This window comes from Carettochelys insculpta, chromosome 12, assembly GCF_033958435.1.
Source record: "Carettochelys insculpta isolate YL-2023 chromosome 12, ASM3395843v1, whole genome shotgun sequence".
NCBI lineage: Eukaryota > Metazoa > Chordata > Testudines > Carettochelyidae > Carettochelys > Carettochelys insculpta.
Window position 1 is genome coordinate 40,927,138 of NC_134148.1, and position 17,640 is coordinate 40,944,777.

At 42.3% G+C, this 17,640-nt stretch overlaps 1 protein-coding gene across 2 annotated transcripts in view; it reads left to right on the forward strand.

Annotated features, from left to right (window-relative positions):
• The window catches only part of MAP2K1 (mitogen-activated protein kinase kinase 1), a 76,262-nt gene that overhangs the window by 7,121 nt on the left and 51,501 nt on the right, over positions 1–17,640 (forward strand). Inside the window, exon 2 of one of the 2 annotated variants that reach the window (XM_075006294.1) lies at positions 6,510–6,536. The exons of the other annotated variant lie outside the window; for it this stretch is intronic. Within the exon in view, the coding sequence (XP_074862395.1) occupies positions 6,510–6,536 (27 nt within the window). The remainder of the gene's footprint in view (positions 1–6,509; positions 6,537–17,640) is intronic. 2 annotated transcript variants of the gene reach the window in all.

Genomic DNA, 17,640 nt, shown 5'->3' on the forward strand with positions numbered 1-17,640 from the left:
TCTTTCCCCAAAATGACTTCTGTTAACTTCTGGGGGGAAAAAGCCATTAGTCATCGAAATATAGGGCTGGACAGGGCCTCAAAAGGTCATCTAGTTCACTCCTCCCCTCCCCACCCCCAATCTTGAGGCAGGACCAACCAGCCCTCCAGCAATTTTTGGCATTGCTGAAATACTTGCATTTTTTTGATTACAGAGGCAGTACTTGGGACCTAGATTACTGTTCAGAGGGCCTAAAACTTGGGGGGGGGGGGGGGGCTGTCCTGATAAAATACAAAACCACGTTAAAGTCTCACTTACCGTTTCATTGACACTCATTTGGTATAATTCTGCGTATTGTATCATGCAAACGTTTTAATTGCATAAGAACAGTCACACTGGGTCAGTCCAGTAGTCCATCTAGCTCAGTTCCTTGTCTTCTGAGTGAGGCCAATCCCAGGTGCTTCAGAGAGAATGAACAGAACAGGCAATTATCACATGATCTATTCCCTGTCCAATGTTCTCTCTAATCTTTTCCATCCAAGTGCACATACAAAATTTATTCTGCACAGAGGCATGTATGAATGTGCACCATAATTGGAAATAAAACCTAAGTGTGTGTTCTGTGCTAATCAACTGGATGGCATTTGAATTTCTCCTGAGCAGCAGCACAAGCACACAGCACGTAACTGTCATCCACTTCCCAGCTTTTGGCAAACAGAAGCTTGGAATGGTATCCTTGTCAATCTTGGTTAATAGTCATTGGTAGACCTATCCTGCATTAACTCATCTGATATTTTTTTATTTAACCATGTTATGATCTTGGTTTCACAGCATGCACTTACGATAAGTTGCACAGATTGGCTGTGGGTTGTATGTAGAAGTACTTCCTTTTATTTCTTTTAAACCTGCTGCTCATTGATTTCACTGGGTGGCCTCTGGCTCTTGTGTTACTAGAGGAAGTACATAGTATTTCCTTATTCACTTTCTCCACACCAGTCAAAATATTATACACTCCTGTTATGTCCCACTTAAACAGTTTCTCTTTCAAGATAAAAAGTCCCAGTTCTTTAAATTTCCCTTCATGTAGAAATTGTTCCATATCCCTGATAATTTTTGCTGCCATTCTTTGTACTTATTCCAATTACAATGTATCTCTTTTAAGATCTGGGATGTATTAGCAGGGGTGTGGTAAGCAAGACACACAAAGTCATTCTTCTGTTTTACTTGGTGCTGATTAGGCCTCAGTTGGAATATTGTGTCCAGTTGTGGGCACCACCATTTCAGGAAAGATGTGGAGAAATTGGAGAAGGTCCAGAGAAGAGCAATAAGAATGATTAAAGGACTAGAGAACATGACCTGTGAGAGAAGACTGAAAGAACTGAGCTTTGTTAGTTTAGAAAAGAGAAAGCTGAGAGGGGACATAATGGTTTTCAAGTACTTACGAGTGTTTTAAGAAGGAGGGAGAAAAAATTGTTCTCCTGGGTCTCTGAGGATCGGACAAGAAGTAATTGGCTTAAACTGCATTAAGAGAGGTTTAGGTTGGACATCAGGAAAAACTTCCTGTCACAGTGGTTAAACACTGGAATAAATTGCCTAGGGAGGTTGTGAAATCTCCATCACTGGAGATATTTAAGAGCAAGTTAGATAAACATCTGTCAGGTATAGTCAAGGCTCCGGATGGTACATATTCCTGTCATGAGGGCAGGGGACTGGACTTGATGACCCTTCAAGGTCCCTTCCAGTTCTAGTGTTCTGTGATTCTATCTGCATGCAGTACACAAGAAGTGGCTTGAGGGGGCATAGATGTATGTAGAGGTATCGTGATATTTTTTTCTTATTTATCCCTTTTCTAATGCTTCCTAACAGTCTGTTGGCTTTTTTGACTTCAACTGAATACGGAGCAGATGTTTAGAGAGAACTATCTCAGTGACTGCAAGATCTCTTTCTTGAATAGCAACAACTAATTTAGACCCCATAATTTTGTAAGTACTGTAAAACCCCAGTTTACGTGCACATTGCATTCCCGGACAAACACACTGAAGTCAAAGTTTGTGTAAGTTGAGATGAGGATGGAGGAGTAGCAAAGAGCCAGCTCAGGGAGTGGGGCACCTTGATGTCTTCAGGTCCCTCCAGCCTGGGGCTGTAAGTGGTGGAGGGGCTCAGCAGCTGCAGTGAAGATGGTGGCAGCTCTGTGTGCCTGCCAGCTGGTGTAGTAGCACTGATCACAGTGTACATCCCACTGCTCCCGCCACCCCAGTCAGTGGCTTCATGGCTCCGGGTGCCCAACGGTTGGCACAGCAGTGCAGCTTGCAGTGCCAGCCAGTGGGTGCATGGAGCCATGAAGCAGGACTGGGGTGGAGAGAGCACAGACCTACCACCATCTTTGCCATGGCTGCCAAGTCCCTGAAGTCTTCAGATAGGCAGCAGTGAGTGGAGGGAGGCTGGGGTACAGCAAGGCCTGGTGGGAGGGCACAGCAGCTGGGCAGTAATTGTTGATTTTGACTTGCATTATTCCAAGAAATGCGCAGGTCGAAATTGTGTAAGGTGGGGGTCTACTGTATAGTTAAGATTGTTTTCCAGTGTTCATTACTTTGCATTTATCAGCATCCAGTTTCATTTGCCACTTTGTTGCCCAGTCATCCGCTTTTGTGAGATCCTTTTGTAACTTTTTGCAGTCTGCTTTGAACTTAAAGATGATTTGATTTAAAATCTCTTTTGTTTCTTATTTAAGGATTTACAGAATATTCAATATATAGAATATACTTCGTCCATACTCAAAAATATTCTGAGTTCCTCCAGTTCAGATAAAAGTAATTATCTCTCCTCTAAAAAGTTGGAGAGGGACACCATCAATAAGATTGTTGTTTTTAAACAAGGCTAATGGCAGGATGATGACAATATTTTGTTTTTAATGAAACTGATAAAAATAAATTAAGATATAATTAGCACATATCTTGATGGCATTGTGTAAGAAGTGGCTTTTGGGAGGAATTTAAAAGAGGAGAAGATAATGGCTTTACAGACAGCCTCAGAAAAGTGTTTTATGCATAGAAGATGGTATGGAAAAAGTCCATAAATTAGAGAAATAGAGCACTGCATGAAGAATGGCAGTGTTATTGACAGTGCAGAGGTGGGCATAGGATGACGTTAAATATTGGGCTTTTTAGCCTTTGTAAAATGGATCCAGTCCTTAGAAATATTCAGTGCACAATGAACAACAATGAGAAAATTTTGAGTAAAGAAATACTTTTGCAGCATTGAGCATATTTTAGCCTCATCTTGCAGCCTGTCCATTCTGTCAAGGGGGATTGAAGAAGTCACTGAATAGCTGGCTGTGGCTATGTCCAGGGAGGTTGCATTGCCTAGTGGCTAGGTCACTAAGTAGGCAGGCAGAAGCAGAGGGAGGTAGGGCTGGCCCTCTGTGTTCCTGGCCCAGAAACTCTGAGCCACTCACTATTCAAGTCCTCAGGTTTGGGCCATGGCCCCAGGAGTTCAGATTCCCCTTAGATGGGACTTCCCAATAGGTTCCCCGCTTTTTCCCAGAGGGGTAGGAGTGTAGTGTTACTTGCTTCCACGGCTACTGGGCAGATGGGCTTTGGTTTGTGCCCTTAGAATGCTGAACAAAGCTCCTGCCTCCTTGCTAGTTAGCTCCAAACTAAGACAAGGCTCCTTCCTTTTCTTCTCCCTACAGGTCTGGCAGTGGTTGCAGGTAAAACGGAGTTGGGGTAGTAGGTCCCAGAGGTTTTCTTTAACTCCTGTAATATGCAGTCCTCGTTTCTCCATTCTGTCATGCTCATAATATACTTGTACTGTTTGTGATGGTTAGAGAAGAGTTCAGGAAATCATGTTATACAGAATTGGCATAGAATTCAATTCACAATACAATTTGCAAATGAACTGTATAGTGACATATTTCATCTGTATCTGTCAGATTTCCAATAGCCAAAACATCCTGGGCCACAATCTTCATCAATAAAATGTTGTTATATGCATAATGGGGATACAAAAGGAACCTTGACTCCAATTAGCCTCTTTTATAACATTCTTGCATTTTACTTCATTTTCTAATTATGATCATTTTTCTTTTGCCACTACAAAACAGACGTAAATGAAGAGTGTAACAGAGTTAGCTATGTTGGGCCAGATCCTGGTAGATTTGGTCTTCTAAGGATTTTTCCTATGTGGGAGAATCTTTAAAGGAGTGTAGCTCTATTAGAGGGCTTTTTGTTTTGTTTTGTGTCATAAACCACCATGTCTTTGGACTTCCTATAGCTGGATTTAGACAACATGGTTTAAAAAGCAAACAAACCAAAACCAACTCCTTATCTCAATAATGCTCCTTCTGAATAATTTTTTACAAAAGCTCATGTTAGATACAGCCCATGTACAGAATTCTCACCAACTGAAATGGGAGCTATGAGCTTGGAATACTCTATTGGATTAAATCCTAAAGCCTCTGAAAAATGGTTTATATTTGAAATAGCTGAATAGCCATTGTAACTATGTTTTGTCTATACATTTATTGTAGATTTAGAAAAACATGTCTCATAAGAGCTTATATTAAAAGCTTTCTCCTTTTTCATCCCCATTTGATAACAAGTTAACCAGCCTTCCAAAGATGTGTGATATAATGGTAGACTAGGCATTGTGAGGTCTAGATAATTCAAAGCTAACAGTGAATCTTTTGTTCATAAATAGATCCTCCAAATTAAAACCTTACCCAGTTGACAGCCTCAATTTCAAATCCGCACACATCTGATATTTTTCCTAGTCATATTAGAAATTTTGTTTTACAGACACTTAAACTACATCTACACTACAGCGATCTGTTGACAGCAGTTACTGTCTGAAGGTATCTTCCAACAAAACTTCTGATGACAGATTGCACCCACACATGAAAGTGTATTTCTCTGTCAATCCACTCTGTTGACAGAGAGCAGCCATACTGCCCGGCTGTTCTCTCAACAGAACAGCCAACCGGAAGCACAGCAGACAGGGCTGCGTGGTGTTGACAGAGGGGCCCCAGGAGCACCCACACTCACTTTCTGTCGAAAGATTTTATTGAGAAAAGCGTTCTGCCTCCTGGGGGAATGGCAGGACGCTGCTGACAGAAATGCTGTGTTCCATCAATTTACTGTCAACAGAATGCATTTATAATGTGGATGCCCAGCAAGTTTTGTCAACAGAACTCTCTCTAATGTAGGCATAGCTTAAAAGGATAACCTAACATTCATTAGCTAATATCAAAATTATGGAAATTCAGGGTCTGCAAACTATCTTAACTTTCTCCATTATGATTGGGTGTGTGCATTTTTTGAAAAAATCTGACAAGGGTTTCATACTAATGCAAAAATAAAGGAATATAAGTTCTATCACAAATGTATTGATTCTGTATCGTGAAAATACAGATTTCCCATGAGTTAAAATATTATCATGAAAATCAGGTTTCCCATGAGTTAAAATATTTTAAGCAATAAAGGCACGAGAATGCTTTTTTGTTTTGTTTTAGCAAAACTGAAGTCCTAGAAAATATTATCCTTACTTCCACAGATGCAATGAACTTATGAGTTGTTGTATCATCTTGAGTTTGGAAATTGGTAAAATCTTAGTAATGTGAAGTAGAAATTGTTTCCTTTTCTAAAGAAAAGTTTAAAAAACATATTTCATTACTTCAGTTATTGCACATCCTAAAGTACTATAATCCAGAATGACATTATTATGTTTTTTAGAAATACCACGAAATAATTTTTTTTAAAAATTGCTTTATATATAAAAAGTCAGATCTTTTTTGATGTAGATCACCAAAAGGTAAATGGACAACTGTCTACTATTTCCATTTTTTTATCTTTGTTAGTTTTCACTTCTTTACACAAAATACCACATAAAAACTTTAGGCCTGATTCTGTACTGCTTTGCACATAGTACAGTCATTCACACCTATGCACAATAATTATGTAATGTTTCTCTACCCATTTAGAATTTTTCGGGCTCAAAGAGCAATTCTATCAAACTTGTTTGAATGTAGTTATCTGCTGATGCATGCTTGCTGCATCTTCATTTATAGTTTTATCTTTTGTTGTTACTAGTAAACACCCATTTGGAGGACATGGGAAAAGGGTGTGTGCTTGAGCTCCACCCACAGCAGTACATGAAATTATTGTCTGCTTGCCCATATATGAGACAGGAAGCACGGCTGGCCAGAAGTAAGACAGTGGAACACTGTGTATTTATAAATGTATTTGTGTATACCCATGATAAATGCACACTGTATAAAAGTAGGACCTTTTTAAATTTCTGTGCATGGAAGATACATGATACTTATGATGAGTGTAAATTTTTTTATAAGCATGTGATTTTGTTTTCTAAGTCACCCTTTACTATTGCTAGAAGGAGCCCTTGAGATTGCCTGGGATTTGTATGGTTTCCAGACTGTACTATGGTCAGCCAAAAATTCCTTTCCTAGGAGTAATGGTTGACAACTTCAGGTTCTAACTTGCAGAATTTTCACTTTGTTTCTCCCCCTCCCACAGGTTTTTCTTTGGAGGGAGCAGTCAGCTGTAAGTGTTTTCTAGATGCATATTGTTTTATCATTGGAATGTCATAACCAAATGATTTCTGTTGTGATAAATATTCGATAGTATTAGTTCAGACAGATATTGCTTCTGAGGAGACAGCACACTGAACGGCACATGCCAGCCATGCTGCAGATCAATGGAATGAACAACTGTTTTGGAGAAGGAAATAATTCACTGCTTAATAACTCTTCTCATACATCTGCTACTGCCAGACCCACTGTTAGCTGCAGCCATCCATATAATCATGCCTGAACAGGAAGAGTGCTTTGCAATAGAACTTCATCTGCTGTCAGCTTAATTTATTGTTTTATACCTGTATTTCATAAATTCTGAGACACTTCCATCATGAGGGTATATGGTGTCGTGTCACTGACCAAATGATGTATAGAAAACTAATATGGGGGAAAGCAGAATATTTTAATTTACAATCTCTATGGAAATTAATAGCAGAGAAGTGACAATAATTCTGTTAAAAGATATTACTCTATAGAGAATTTGTTTATTTTCTTTATTCCTACTTATGGGACTTTTGTTTAAGATTTTACCAAGCAGTATTTTTTCCTGGATTTGTTTAAGTCTTTGTGCTTCATGGTTGAGCAGGAGGGTGAATTTGTGAGTCAGCAGCTTTGATTTTCAAATAAAGGCATTGTGGGATTAGGATAACTGTATTTGTCCTAAAAATCACAGCAGAGCAGAAGTTCACTTGTTGCAGTGGCTGGGTCAGCCAGAGTAAGATGCATAGTTTGTCATAATTATAGATCAGTGGGGACAACCTGCAGCTTCCATTAATTGGGAACGGTGAACTACAGCCATTGGAAGCTACAGGAGTCAATGCCTTTAAGCGCTCAGTGTAAACAAACTGTCTTGCAGCCAGCCAGCAAATTACCCTAATGGCAGCAGGTTGACCACTTCTGTTGTAGAAAGACTTGTGAACTTTATATCAAAGAGATTATTTGAATCCTACCCAGGTTTTTAGGGAGTTCTTATTTTTGTTTTGTTTCTCTTCTCTGCTCCTGCTGCATTAAACTGTCTCCAGGTTATGCAAAGTTCCTGGTGTGCATGTGTTTCTGTGTGTTGCTTCCTTGTCTCCACATTTCTAAGCAATGTGTATGATTGTGAGTGATGAACTTCTGATCCCGAATGCTGGCTTTGCTACAAACTTTGTAGTCTTAAGGAAGTCATTTCATCCCAGTGTACCTGCTCTTCTCAGCTATGAAAATATTTACCTATCTCTCAGAGAAGTTGTTCAAAATGTATTACAAATCAATTAATTTTCACATGTAAAAGTGGTGTATCACATAACTATTATTTGTATTTCAGATACTTAATAGTTCAGCAGAAGAGCTGTTGCATGTAGTAATTGTAACTGGTAAACGGGTCCACTTGTCAATTAATTAAGCCAGTGGTCCTGAACCTCTTTGCTATCATGGGCTGCATATGCACCTTTCTGTGTTATGTGGGCTGCAGTCACAGACTATGTATACTGTCTGTACGCACTGAGAATATCACAGCTGTGTGGTAATTGGGCCACAAGTGGTCCATGGTTTGTGGTTTGAGGACCACTGGGTTACGCAATCATGTTCACAGTAGCTGTGTGGCACAGCTTTGTAATGTAGAATCTGAACATGGATATCCAAAAAAGCACTAAAGCGTGCGTGTGTGTGTGTGTGTGTGTGTGTGAGAGAGAGAGAGAGAGACCCTACCAAACTCACGGTAATGGAAAACATGTCACAGACTGAAATCTGTTTTCTCCCCACAATAACTTTTTGACACCACCCCCAATCCTCAACTCCTCTTTGGGTCAGGACTCCTACAATTACAACACCATGAAATTTCAGATATAAGTAGCTGAAATAATGAAATTTATTATTTTTAAAATCCTTTGACGGTGAAATTGACCAAAATGAACTGTATTTATGAAGGTCCATTTTATTTCAAAATTAAAAGTTACTTTCAAAGTATTCTGTATTATAGAAATAAATTATTATTTAATAGCTAAATACAGAGACTAGAGAGGGCAGCTGTTCACTGAAAGTTATTTAGTTGCTAAAACATTGGACTGTTACAAGAGTACATCAGACTTCATATGTTTGTTGTTAAGGATTAAACTAAATCTTTGGAAAATGGATATAGTAGCTTGAAAAATCCCTCTTTTGATTTGTATATAGTGTTTGCTTTTACGTATATTGTTGGTGACTTGGAGACTGGGAAAAAATCAGCATATTTTGAAGAATTGGAATTTACCTTGGTTACAGCAAGTCATTATTAGTTTTATTAATGAGAAGTGAAATTTTGGTTGTTTTTCAAGACAAGTGAACCAGAGCTAAAGCACCCTCAAACTGTAGGGGAATTCAGAACCAGATCTGAATCTCACCTCCACTATAAATTGAATGGTAAATTTTTTTTTTCTGGTCATGTCAGCTGTAAGTTAATATTTACTGTTTGTATGCCACAGAAATATTGGACTATGATTAGTCATTCTTCAAAGCTTTCAGGATTATAGTACTTGCTCTAAAAAGCTTGAAAACCTGTATCTCTTTGGTTCTTCTTCAAGGTGTGTCCCTGTTGGTGCTGCACCTCGGTATTACCATGCCACTGTGCCTGTAATTGGAAAATTATGGTAGCAGTGCTGTTTTCAGTCTGCACACACAGGGCAGCAGGTATGTGCTAAACGTGATGGCTACTGCACATTCCCAGCCCATCAACCCTGCAGTTCCATTTCTGCTGCCATTGGCCTTTGTTGGAACCTGCAGTTGCGCTTCAAAATTTGCTGTTTTTCCCACAGTTATAGATAGTGGTTTTGTTCACAGTTCTTACGGTTAATAAAATAGCTAGTGTTTCCTGTAAGCTGGAAACCCCCCCTTCCCCCCCCCGCCTTAATTTGTCAGACATGCCTATTTCCCAGGTTTTAAAAGATGTCCAATGTGAAGACTGGCCATCCCCATTTCAGATGGTCCACTCTCAGTGCAGCTGCTGTCAGGATGAGGGACACTGCACTATTAAATGCCTTCGCTGTAAGAAGCTCATTGCCAGAACCAGCTGAAGAGCACTCCAGCTGAAACTTTTTCTAATTGAAAAAAATCCATGAGACAAGCCTCTGATCTGGCACACTCATCACCACCCAAACAGCCTTCACTGATGGCAAGCTCTGAGAGGGCAGCTCCAACTCAAGGAGCCTTACAGACTTGGCCTCCATGCAGTCTGATGAAAAAGCACCCTCACTCCTCATCTTGAAGTCCATCTCCTTAGAAGAAGTGGTCCAATAAAGAAAAATCAGTCCCAGTAGCGGGAAAATCCAAGGTACCTGACTGCGAAATATTGGGCACCTCTGGCACTGAGGTAGCTCAAGGAGCTGAGGACCGAGATGGTGCACAAAATGCCTAAATCATTTCTGTCAGCCTGGCCACAGATGCAGCAGCACACTGGAAACTTTTTCCACCAGCAGCATCTGTTGGGTCAGCTGGGGTGTCCCTTGGAGTGATGCTGGTATACCATGTTATATATGATGCTACTGACCCACCTCTCCTTAAGAACATAAGAACATAACACCAATATATAACACCAATATTTAAAAAAGGCTCTAGAGGAGATCCTGGCAATTATAGACCGATAAGTTTAACATCAGTACCAGGTAAATTAGTAGAAACACTAGTAAAGAGTAAAATTGCAAGGCACATAGAAGAGCACGAATTGTTGGGCAAAAGTCAGCATGGTTTCTGCAGAGGGAAGTCGTGTCTGTCTAATCTATTAGAATTCTTTGAAGGGGTTAATAAACATGCGGCCAAGGGGCACCCAGTGGACATAATATACCTAGATTTCCAGAAAGCCTTTGACACGGTCCCACACCAAAGGCTTTTATGTAAATTAGGTGGTCATGGGATAGGAGGAAAGGTCCTTTCATGGATCGGGAATTGGTTAAAAGACAGAAAACAAAGGGTTGGAATAAATGGTAAATTTTCACAATGGAGGGGGGTAACTAGTGGTGTTCCCCAGGGCTCAGTCCTGGGACCGATCCTGTTCAACTTGTTCATCAATGATCTAGAAAATGAGGTAAGCAGTGAGGTGGCAAAGTTTGCAGATGACACCAAGTTGTTCAGGACAGTCAAAAGCAAAAGGGATTGTGAAGAACTACAAAAAGATCTCAGCAAACTGAGTGATTGGGCAGCAAAATGGCAAATGAAATTTAATGTGGGTAAGTGTAAGGTAATGCATGTTGGAAAAAATAACCCAAATTACACGTACTACATGATGGGGTCAAATTTAGCTACGACAGATCAGGAAAGGGATCTTGGAGTTATAGTGGATAGTTCTCTGAAGACATCCACGCAGTGTGCAGCGGCAGTTAGTAAGGCAAATAGGATGTTAGGAATTATTAAAAAAGGGATCGATAATAAGACAAAAGATATCATACTTCCCCTATATAAAACTATGGTACGCCCACATCTCGAGTACTGCGTGCAGATGTGGTCTCCTCACCTCAAAAAAGATATATTGGCATTAGAAAAGGTTCAGAAAAGGGCGACTAAGATGATTAGGGGCTTGGAAAGGGTCCCATATGGGGAGAGGCTAGAGAGACTGGGACTTTTCAGTTTGGAAAAGAGGCGATTGAGGGGCGATATGATAGAGGTATATAAAATCATGAATGGTGTGGAGAAAGTGAATATAGAAAAATTATTTACCTTTTCCCATAATACAAGAACTAGGGGACACCAAATGAAATTGATGGGTAGTAGGTTCAAAACTAATAAAAGGAAATTTTTCTTCACACAGCGCACAGTCAACCTGTGGAACTCCTTGCCCGAGGAGGCTGTGAAGGCCAGGACTCTATTAGGGTTTAAAAAAGAGCTTGATAAATTTTTGCAGGTCAGGTCCATAAATGGCTATTAGCCAGGGATAAAGTATGGTGCCCTAGCCTTCATAACAAGGGCAGGAGATGGATGGCAGGAGATAAATCACTTGTCTTCTGTTCTCCTTCTCTGGGGCACCTGGCATTGGCCACCGTCGACAGATGGGATGCTGGGCTTGATGGACCTTTGGTCTGACCCAGTATGGCCATTCTTATGTTCTTATGTTCTTATGTAAATTCCCGGCGCCTCATTAGCATAAGGTCACATGATTTGGAGTCCAGAAGAAGCTCTTCTGGACTCCAAAACAACATGTAGAAGTGCGGCTCCTGGGGGATCTTCTGGAAGCCCCTTCCTTCTACCTGGAAAATTTTTGGGAAGGAGGACTTCCTTCTGGAAGATCCCCGCCCAGGGGCCACACTTCTGCATGCTGTTTTGTAGTCCGGAAGAGCTTCTTCCAGACTCTAAATCATGTGACCTTATGCTAATGAGGCACTGGGAATTTACATCTGCCCCTTGTTAGCATATTTCAGGCCATTTATTAGCATACCACTTTCTCCAGAATGGACCCATGGAGCTGCCAGGGTGACGTCCAGGAGACAGAGTCTGCAGATGAGCAGGAGGATTTGGTTCCCTCTGTATCTTCCTCCTCTTTGTTGCCTGATGAGACAGTGGCAGGAGCCTCCATGTCCAGTCCTCCTCCTGTTGATCACAAGGCCCATCAGGAGCTGTTCTGCTGCATGGCATGCGACATGGGGATCCATGAGGAAGAGGTGGTTGAGATAGGACACCCTATGGTCATCATCTTGGGCCTTAGAGGGATCATCAAGTGTTATCCTCCCATTTATCAAAACATTAGAGAACAACCACCTAACCATCTGGCAAACCCCAGCATTTGATCTGCTCACTGCAAGGGGAGCTGAGAGGAATTACTCTGTGTCCTCAAAGGGTTAGGAGTACATATACTTGCACCTGCCTCCTTGCTCTTTAATAATCTCAGCGGTCAGCAAGCTTGAACATCAGGGCTGGTAGCACTGGTACCCAAGGCCAACGAGACCAAGCACCTGGACATCTTCGGCAGAAAGCTGTGTGTGGCTTAGGGTTTGCAGCTGAGGATGAAGAACCAATAGGTTGTCCTCCACAGATATAATTTCAGTGCTTAGAACACCTCTGATCTTCCTCCTGAGCTGCAGGCATCCATACAGGACCTTCCATTTGAGGGGCTCGGCACTGTTTCCACAGCAGACTGACTCTTGGCTGCATAGCCTAAATAGCAAAAAAGCCACCATGTGCTCCATTAGGTATGCATACCCCAGTTCCCAATGCCATCCATTCAGACTGCAGCAGGAGCAGAGGCACAGACTGTTCCAGTCTCACCCTTGGTAACACTCCTAGCACCACAGGGGTAGAAACAATAGGTGCAGGATCCCAACCAGATTGGTGGGCCAAGCTCAAGGTCCAGAAGCCCTAGTCTGGTTCCAAACTAGGATTTTGATGGGACGCTCGAGGACTGTGTACTGACTGATATCCCACTGTTTTGGCAACTGCCCAACCCATTTCTGCTGTGTGTGGGGCATTTCAATCTTGGACCTCTGGATCCTGTGCGTGGTGGAGGCAGGCAGTATCCTCCAATTCCACTCCCTCCCACCCTCCTTCCCTGTCCCACTTCAAGCACTCTTCTTACAATCAACTCTTCCAGCAGGAAGTGCAGTTGCTAGTGCCAGTGGGGGCTGTAGAGGAGGCTTCCAGGGAGTTCTGGAGCAAAGGGTTTTATTCCCATTATTTCCTAACCTCAAAGGTGAAAGGAGGCCTCAAGCCTATCCTAAACCTTCTGGCTGTTAACTTTTTGATAGTCAAAATTCCCTAAACAGTTAAGGTTATGGTTAAATGGAGAAACTATTCAAAGTACTCTTTAAAAATGCTTATATTTCTGCTTTAGAGGAAGCGGAAGAAAAATAGACAAGCGCTTCTTTTCTTGGCAATATTTGAGGACTTTTTCAAGATCCTAACATACTTCTGGCTTGAATAATCTTAGACAGTACATGTTGCTTCTTGCATGGGTGGCAATAGGAGAGTCTTGGAGGAAGATCTGGTCTAGGAATTAAGGCTACTTCTGATTGCATGTGGTCTCCTCCACATTCTACCTAGCTGCTAGGCTGGTGTTTATTAATTTGGCATATACTGAAAAGCTGTTAAAATAAAATCGTATTATACTGTGGTAGAATTTCTAGAAATGGCTCTTTTAGTTCATCCTCATCAACCAGCAAGATCTCGGAGAAATTCAAACTGAGTGGAAGATGTAACATTGTACATCATCTTGGACAAGTCCCATTGTCATCCTTTTGTCTCAGTTTTTCCATAGGTGGAGTAGAATAGTAACACTTGCCTTCTGTTCTGTGCATCTGAAGAAGTATAGTAGAGTGTATTAATATTTATTCTTAAAAGAAAAGGATCCTAAAGAACAGAACATGATGTAGCTTTTCTTGTAGAACATGGTAAGAAAAGGAATTGTGCCATTTTAACTGGTTACTATCGAGTACCATACCTTTTAGTGAATATAGGATAGAATTTAATGAGTTTTCTATTCTGTCCACCCAAAAACCATTGTTTTAAGCTTCACTGTGCTCTTTGTATGAAAGAAACGAGCAATGATATGCTTAGAAAGAAACAAGTTTTGTCCAAATATATGGTATGTTTACACTCCTGTGTGTGATATCAACAGAAATACTGTACAATAACTTTTGCAAAGTGATAGAGCAATTTTGTGTTCAGTGGAAGTATTCATGGAGTAAAATACTATCCTGCTAGCCAGGGTAGACCCCTGTTCAACAAAGCAGTGAAGCACATGCTACAGGTTGAACCTCTAAAATCTTTTACTGAATGGTTCAGCAACATCTGTGGTCCAGCACAACCACAGACATGGCTAGATCTGAGAAACACAGAGCCCTGAGAATTAGGGGCTGGGAGCCCTGAGAGTTGGGATGCTGCTCCCAGGATCTCTCAGCTGCCCGTTCCCTAGCCCTGGCTGTAGTCCACTGCTCTCTGGCCTAGGCCACAGTCCACTGCTCTCCAGTGGGACCAGAGAGCGGCATCCTGCGGCAGAGCTGGTGAGTGGTGGACCACGCACAGGTAGGATTGGAGCATGGGGGCTGGGGAGCCACGGCCACAGAGTAGAGAGCTGCATCGTTGTGGCTGGGAAGCTGCAAGCCATGGCTGAAGAGCTGCAGCCCCCAGCCTGGGACCCAGGACCTGGGAGCAGCATCCTGGGGCCATGGAGTAGTGTCCCATGGCCAGAGAGTGTCAGAACATGGTGAGCTGGGGCTGGGGAGCTGCAGCCAAGCTCGGGAGTGGTGGCCCAGGGTGGGACCAGGAAGCGGCCAGCAGTTGGGAAGGGAGCCTGGGAGCGGGGCTGAAGGCCAGCAGCAGATTAAGCGCTCCCCCCCCCCCCCTGCCACACACACCCAGTCCAGCAAAATCCCTGGTCTGAGACCACTCTCATTCAGTTAATACCTAACTGAAGTCAATGAGTCTGAAGAATTTATTGTAGGACTTGGCTGAACTACAGTTTATATATAGTGACTCATATGGATTTTTTTTTTCATTTTATATCTATATTAAACAGAAGGATGATGTTTATGCTTTGATGCCATGTGTATAAGATGTCCAGTCATGAGAACATTTTAAAAATCAAATCTATTGCAAAAATGGAAAATATGAAAATTGACAATGTACAGAAACCATTACTGTTTTTGTGCTAAAGAACAGAGCCCTTTGCTCTTTTTGGAGTGAGTTTACATATCTTGCATAAATCTTTGTGGATCATGTGCTGCCTGTCCTATTTCTTACCCAGCAATAGAGTTTTATCACAAGTGAAGAGACATTGTTGACACTAGAAGAAGCTCTGGTACTAGCATAAGATATTGCTTTATGCTACATATTGTTTCAGAAACCATTTTTTTTTTGTGAGAAGCAAAATAAACGTGAAATTTTTATCATAACCCAATTGCAGTACCATCGTGCAGAATAGAAACCACTTTGTCTTTCAAAATATACAAGATGTCTTTATGATCTTAGTACAGAATTTTTTTTCATTTCCCTGATTGCGGTGGTTCATGCAAATCATGTAGTGTACTGCCTACTTTAAAAAGAAAGTTGACAGGTGTGTAGGCGCTTAGAAAAGCATTCATGTCGTTGTTCCAGAAAACAGCCTTTAGTAGATTCGAAGGATACTGTGCCTTCTAGTGCAGTTACAGAATCAGCTCTTTTTGAATAGATTGTAAAAATGCAAGCAGCTAATATTTAATAAAAAATCAGCAGATCTTAACAAATATTTGAAGTACAGTGGGGTCTCATGATTCGTGAACTTAATGTTTGCGAATTCAATTATTCGTGAGCAGCCAAGCGACCACTTCCCCCAGGGCTCCAGGCAGGAGCGCCAGCAGCCGCTGCTTCCCCTGGGGCCCCAGGCAGGAGTGCCGGCAGCTGGACTCCAGGTGGGAGCCATATTTGTGAAATTCATCATGTGTGAGGGTTCTCAACATGGAACCCTCACGAATGTTGAGACCCTACTGTATTAAAGCGCAAAGGTTTGCAGGTAACGTTACCTCAGAAAGTATTTTAACAGTATTAACATTGTGTTATGAAGTCTAAGGGAAGTCTAAGTCTGAAGTGTGTGAAGTCTAAGTCTGGCATCAACTAGATGTGGTCATCACTAGGTATAATAACCTCAAAAACGTCCTTCTGACACGCAGCTATCATAGTGCTGACTGTGATACAGATCACTTACTAGTTTGCTCCAAGCTCAAGCTGAGACCCAAGAAGCTGTACCGCTCTAAACCTGCTAGAAGGCCCCGCATTGACGCCAGAAAGATGGCAAACTCGGAGAAAGCTGAAAAGTTCAGAGAGACCCTCCAGGAAAATCTGTGCAGTGGCCCTGGGGGCACCGATGCGACATCCAAATGCCGACATCTGAGGGATACAGTTTACAACATGGCCTTGTCGGTGTTTGGAAGAAGAGCTAGAAACATGAACGACTGGTTCGAAGCTAACTCCGATGAGATGATTCCAGTCATTGAAAAGAAGTGCGCTGCACTCCTGGAGTACAAACACTCACCGAGCCAGAGTACCCAGCAAGCACTTAGAGAGGCCAGAAGAACAGTACAGCAAACAGCCAGGTGCTGTGCCAACAACCACTGGCTCCAGCTATGCAGCAGCATCCAGACCTGTGCCGACTTTGGTAATCTCAGAGGAATGTACGAGGGTATGAGGAAGGCATTAGGACCCACCCAGAACAAGATGGCACCTCTGAATTCCAAATCTGGTGAAGTAATTGCTGACGAAGCAAAACAGATGAAGCGCTGGGTTGAGCACTACTCTGAGCTGTACTCATGCGAGAACGTTGTGGTTGACGCAGCCCTCGATGCTGTCGAGCTCCTACCAGTAATGGACGAACTGGATCAAGAACCGACTGTGGATGAACTGAAGAGAGCCATCGACAGCATTGCAGCAGGAAAGGCCCCTGGTCAGGATGGTATACCACCAGAGGTAATCAAATATGCCATGGACACACTCCTGAAACCCCTACATGAGCTACTGTGCCTGTGCTGGAAAGAGGGTGAGGTTCCACAGGATATGCGTGACGCTAACATTGTAACGTTGTATAAGAACAAAGGAGACAGAAGCGACTGCAACAACTACCGTGGAATCTCCCTCCTAAGCGTCACTGGTAAACTGTTCGCTCGCGTCATCCTTGGCAGACTCCAGAAGATTGCTGAGAGGGTGTACCCCGAATTGCAGTGCGGATTCCGTGCAGAGAGGTCTACCGTTGACGTGGTCTTCTCTCTAAGGCAGCTGCAGCAGAAGTGCAGGGAGCAGAGAAAGCCACTCTACATAGCCTTCATCGACCTGACCAAGGCCTTTGACTTGGTCAGCAGGGATGGTCTGTTCAAACTGCTCCACAAGATAGGCTGTCCTCCACGGTTACTCAAGATGATCCAGTCGTTCCGCGAAGACATGAGAGGAACCATCCAATATGATGGCGCATTATCGGATGCTTTCAGAATCAGGAGCGGCGTCAAACAAGGATGCGTGCTTGTTCCGACATTGTTTGGGATCTTCTTTGCACTCCTCCTGAAGTGTGCCCTTGGATCTTCAACAGAGGGCATCTTGCTGCACACAAGATCTCATGGGAAACTATTTAACCTTGGAAGGCTGAAAGCTAAGTCTAAGGTGCGGGAAGTCCT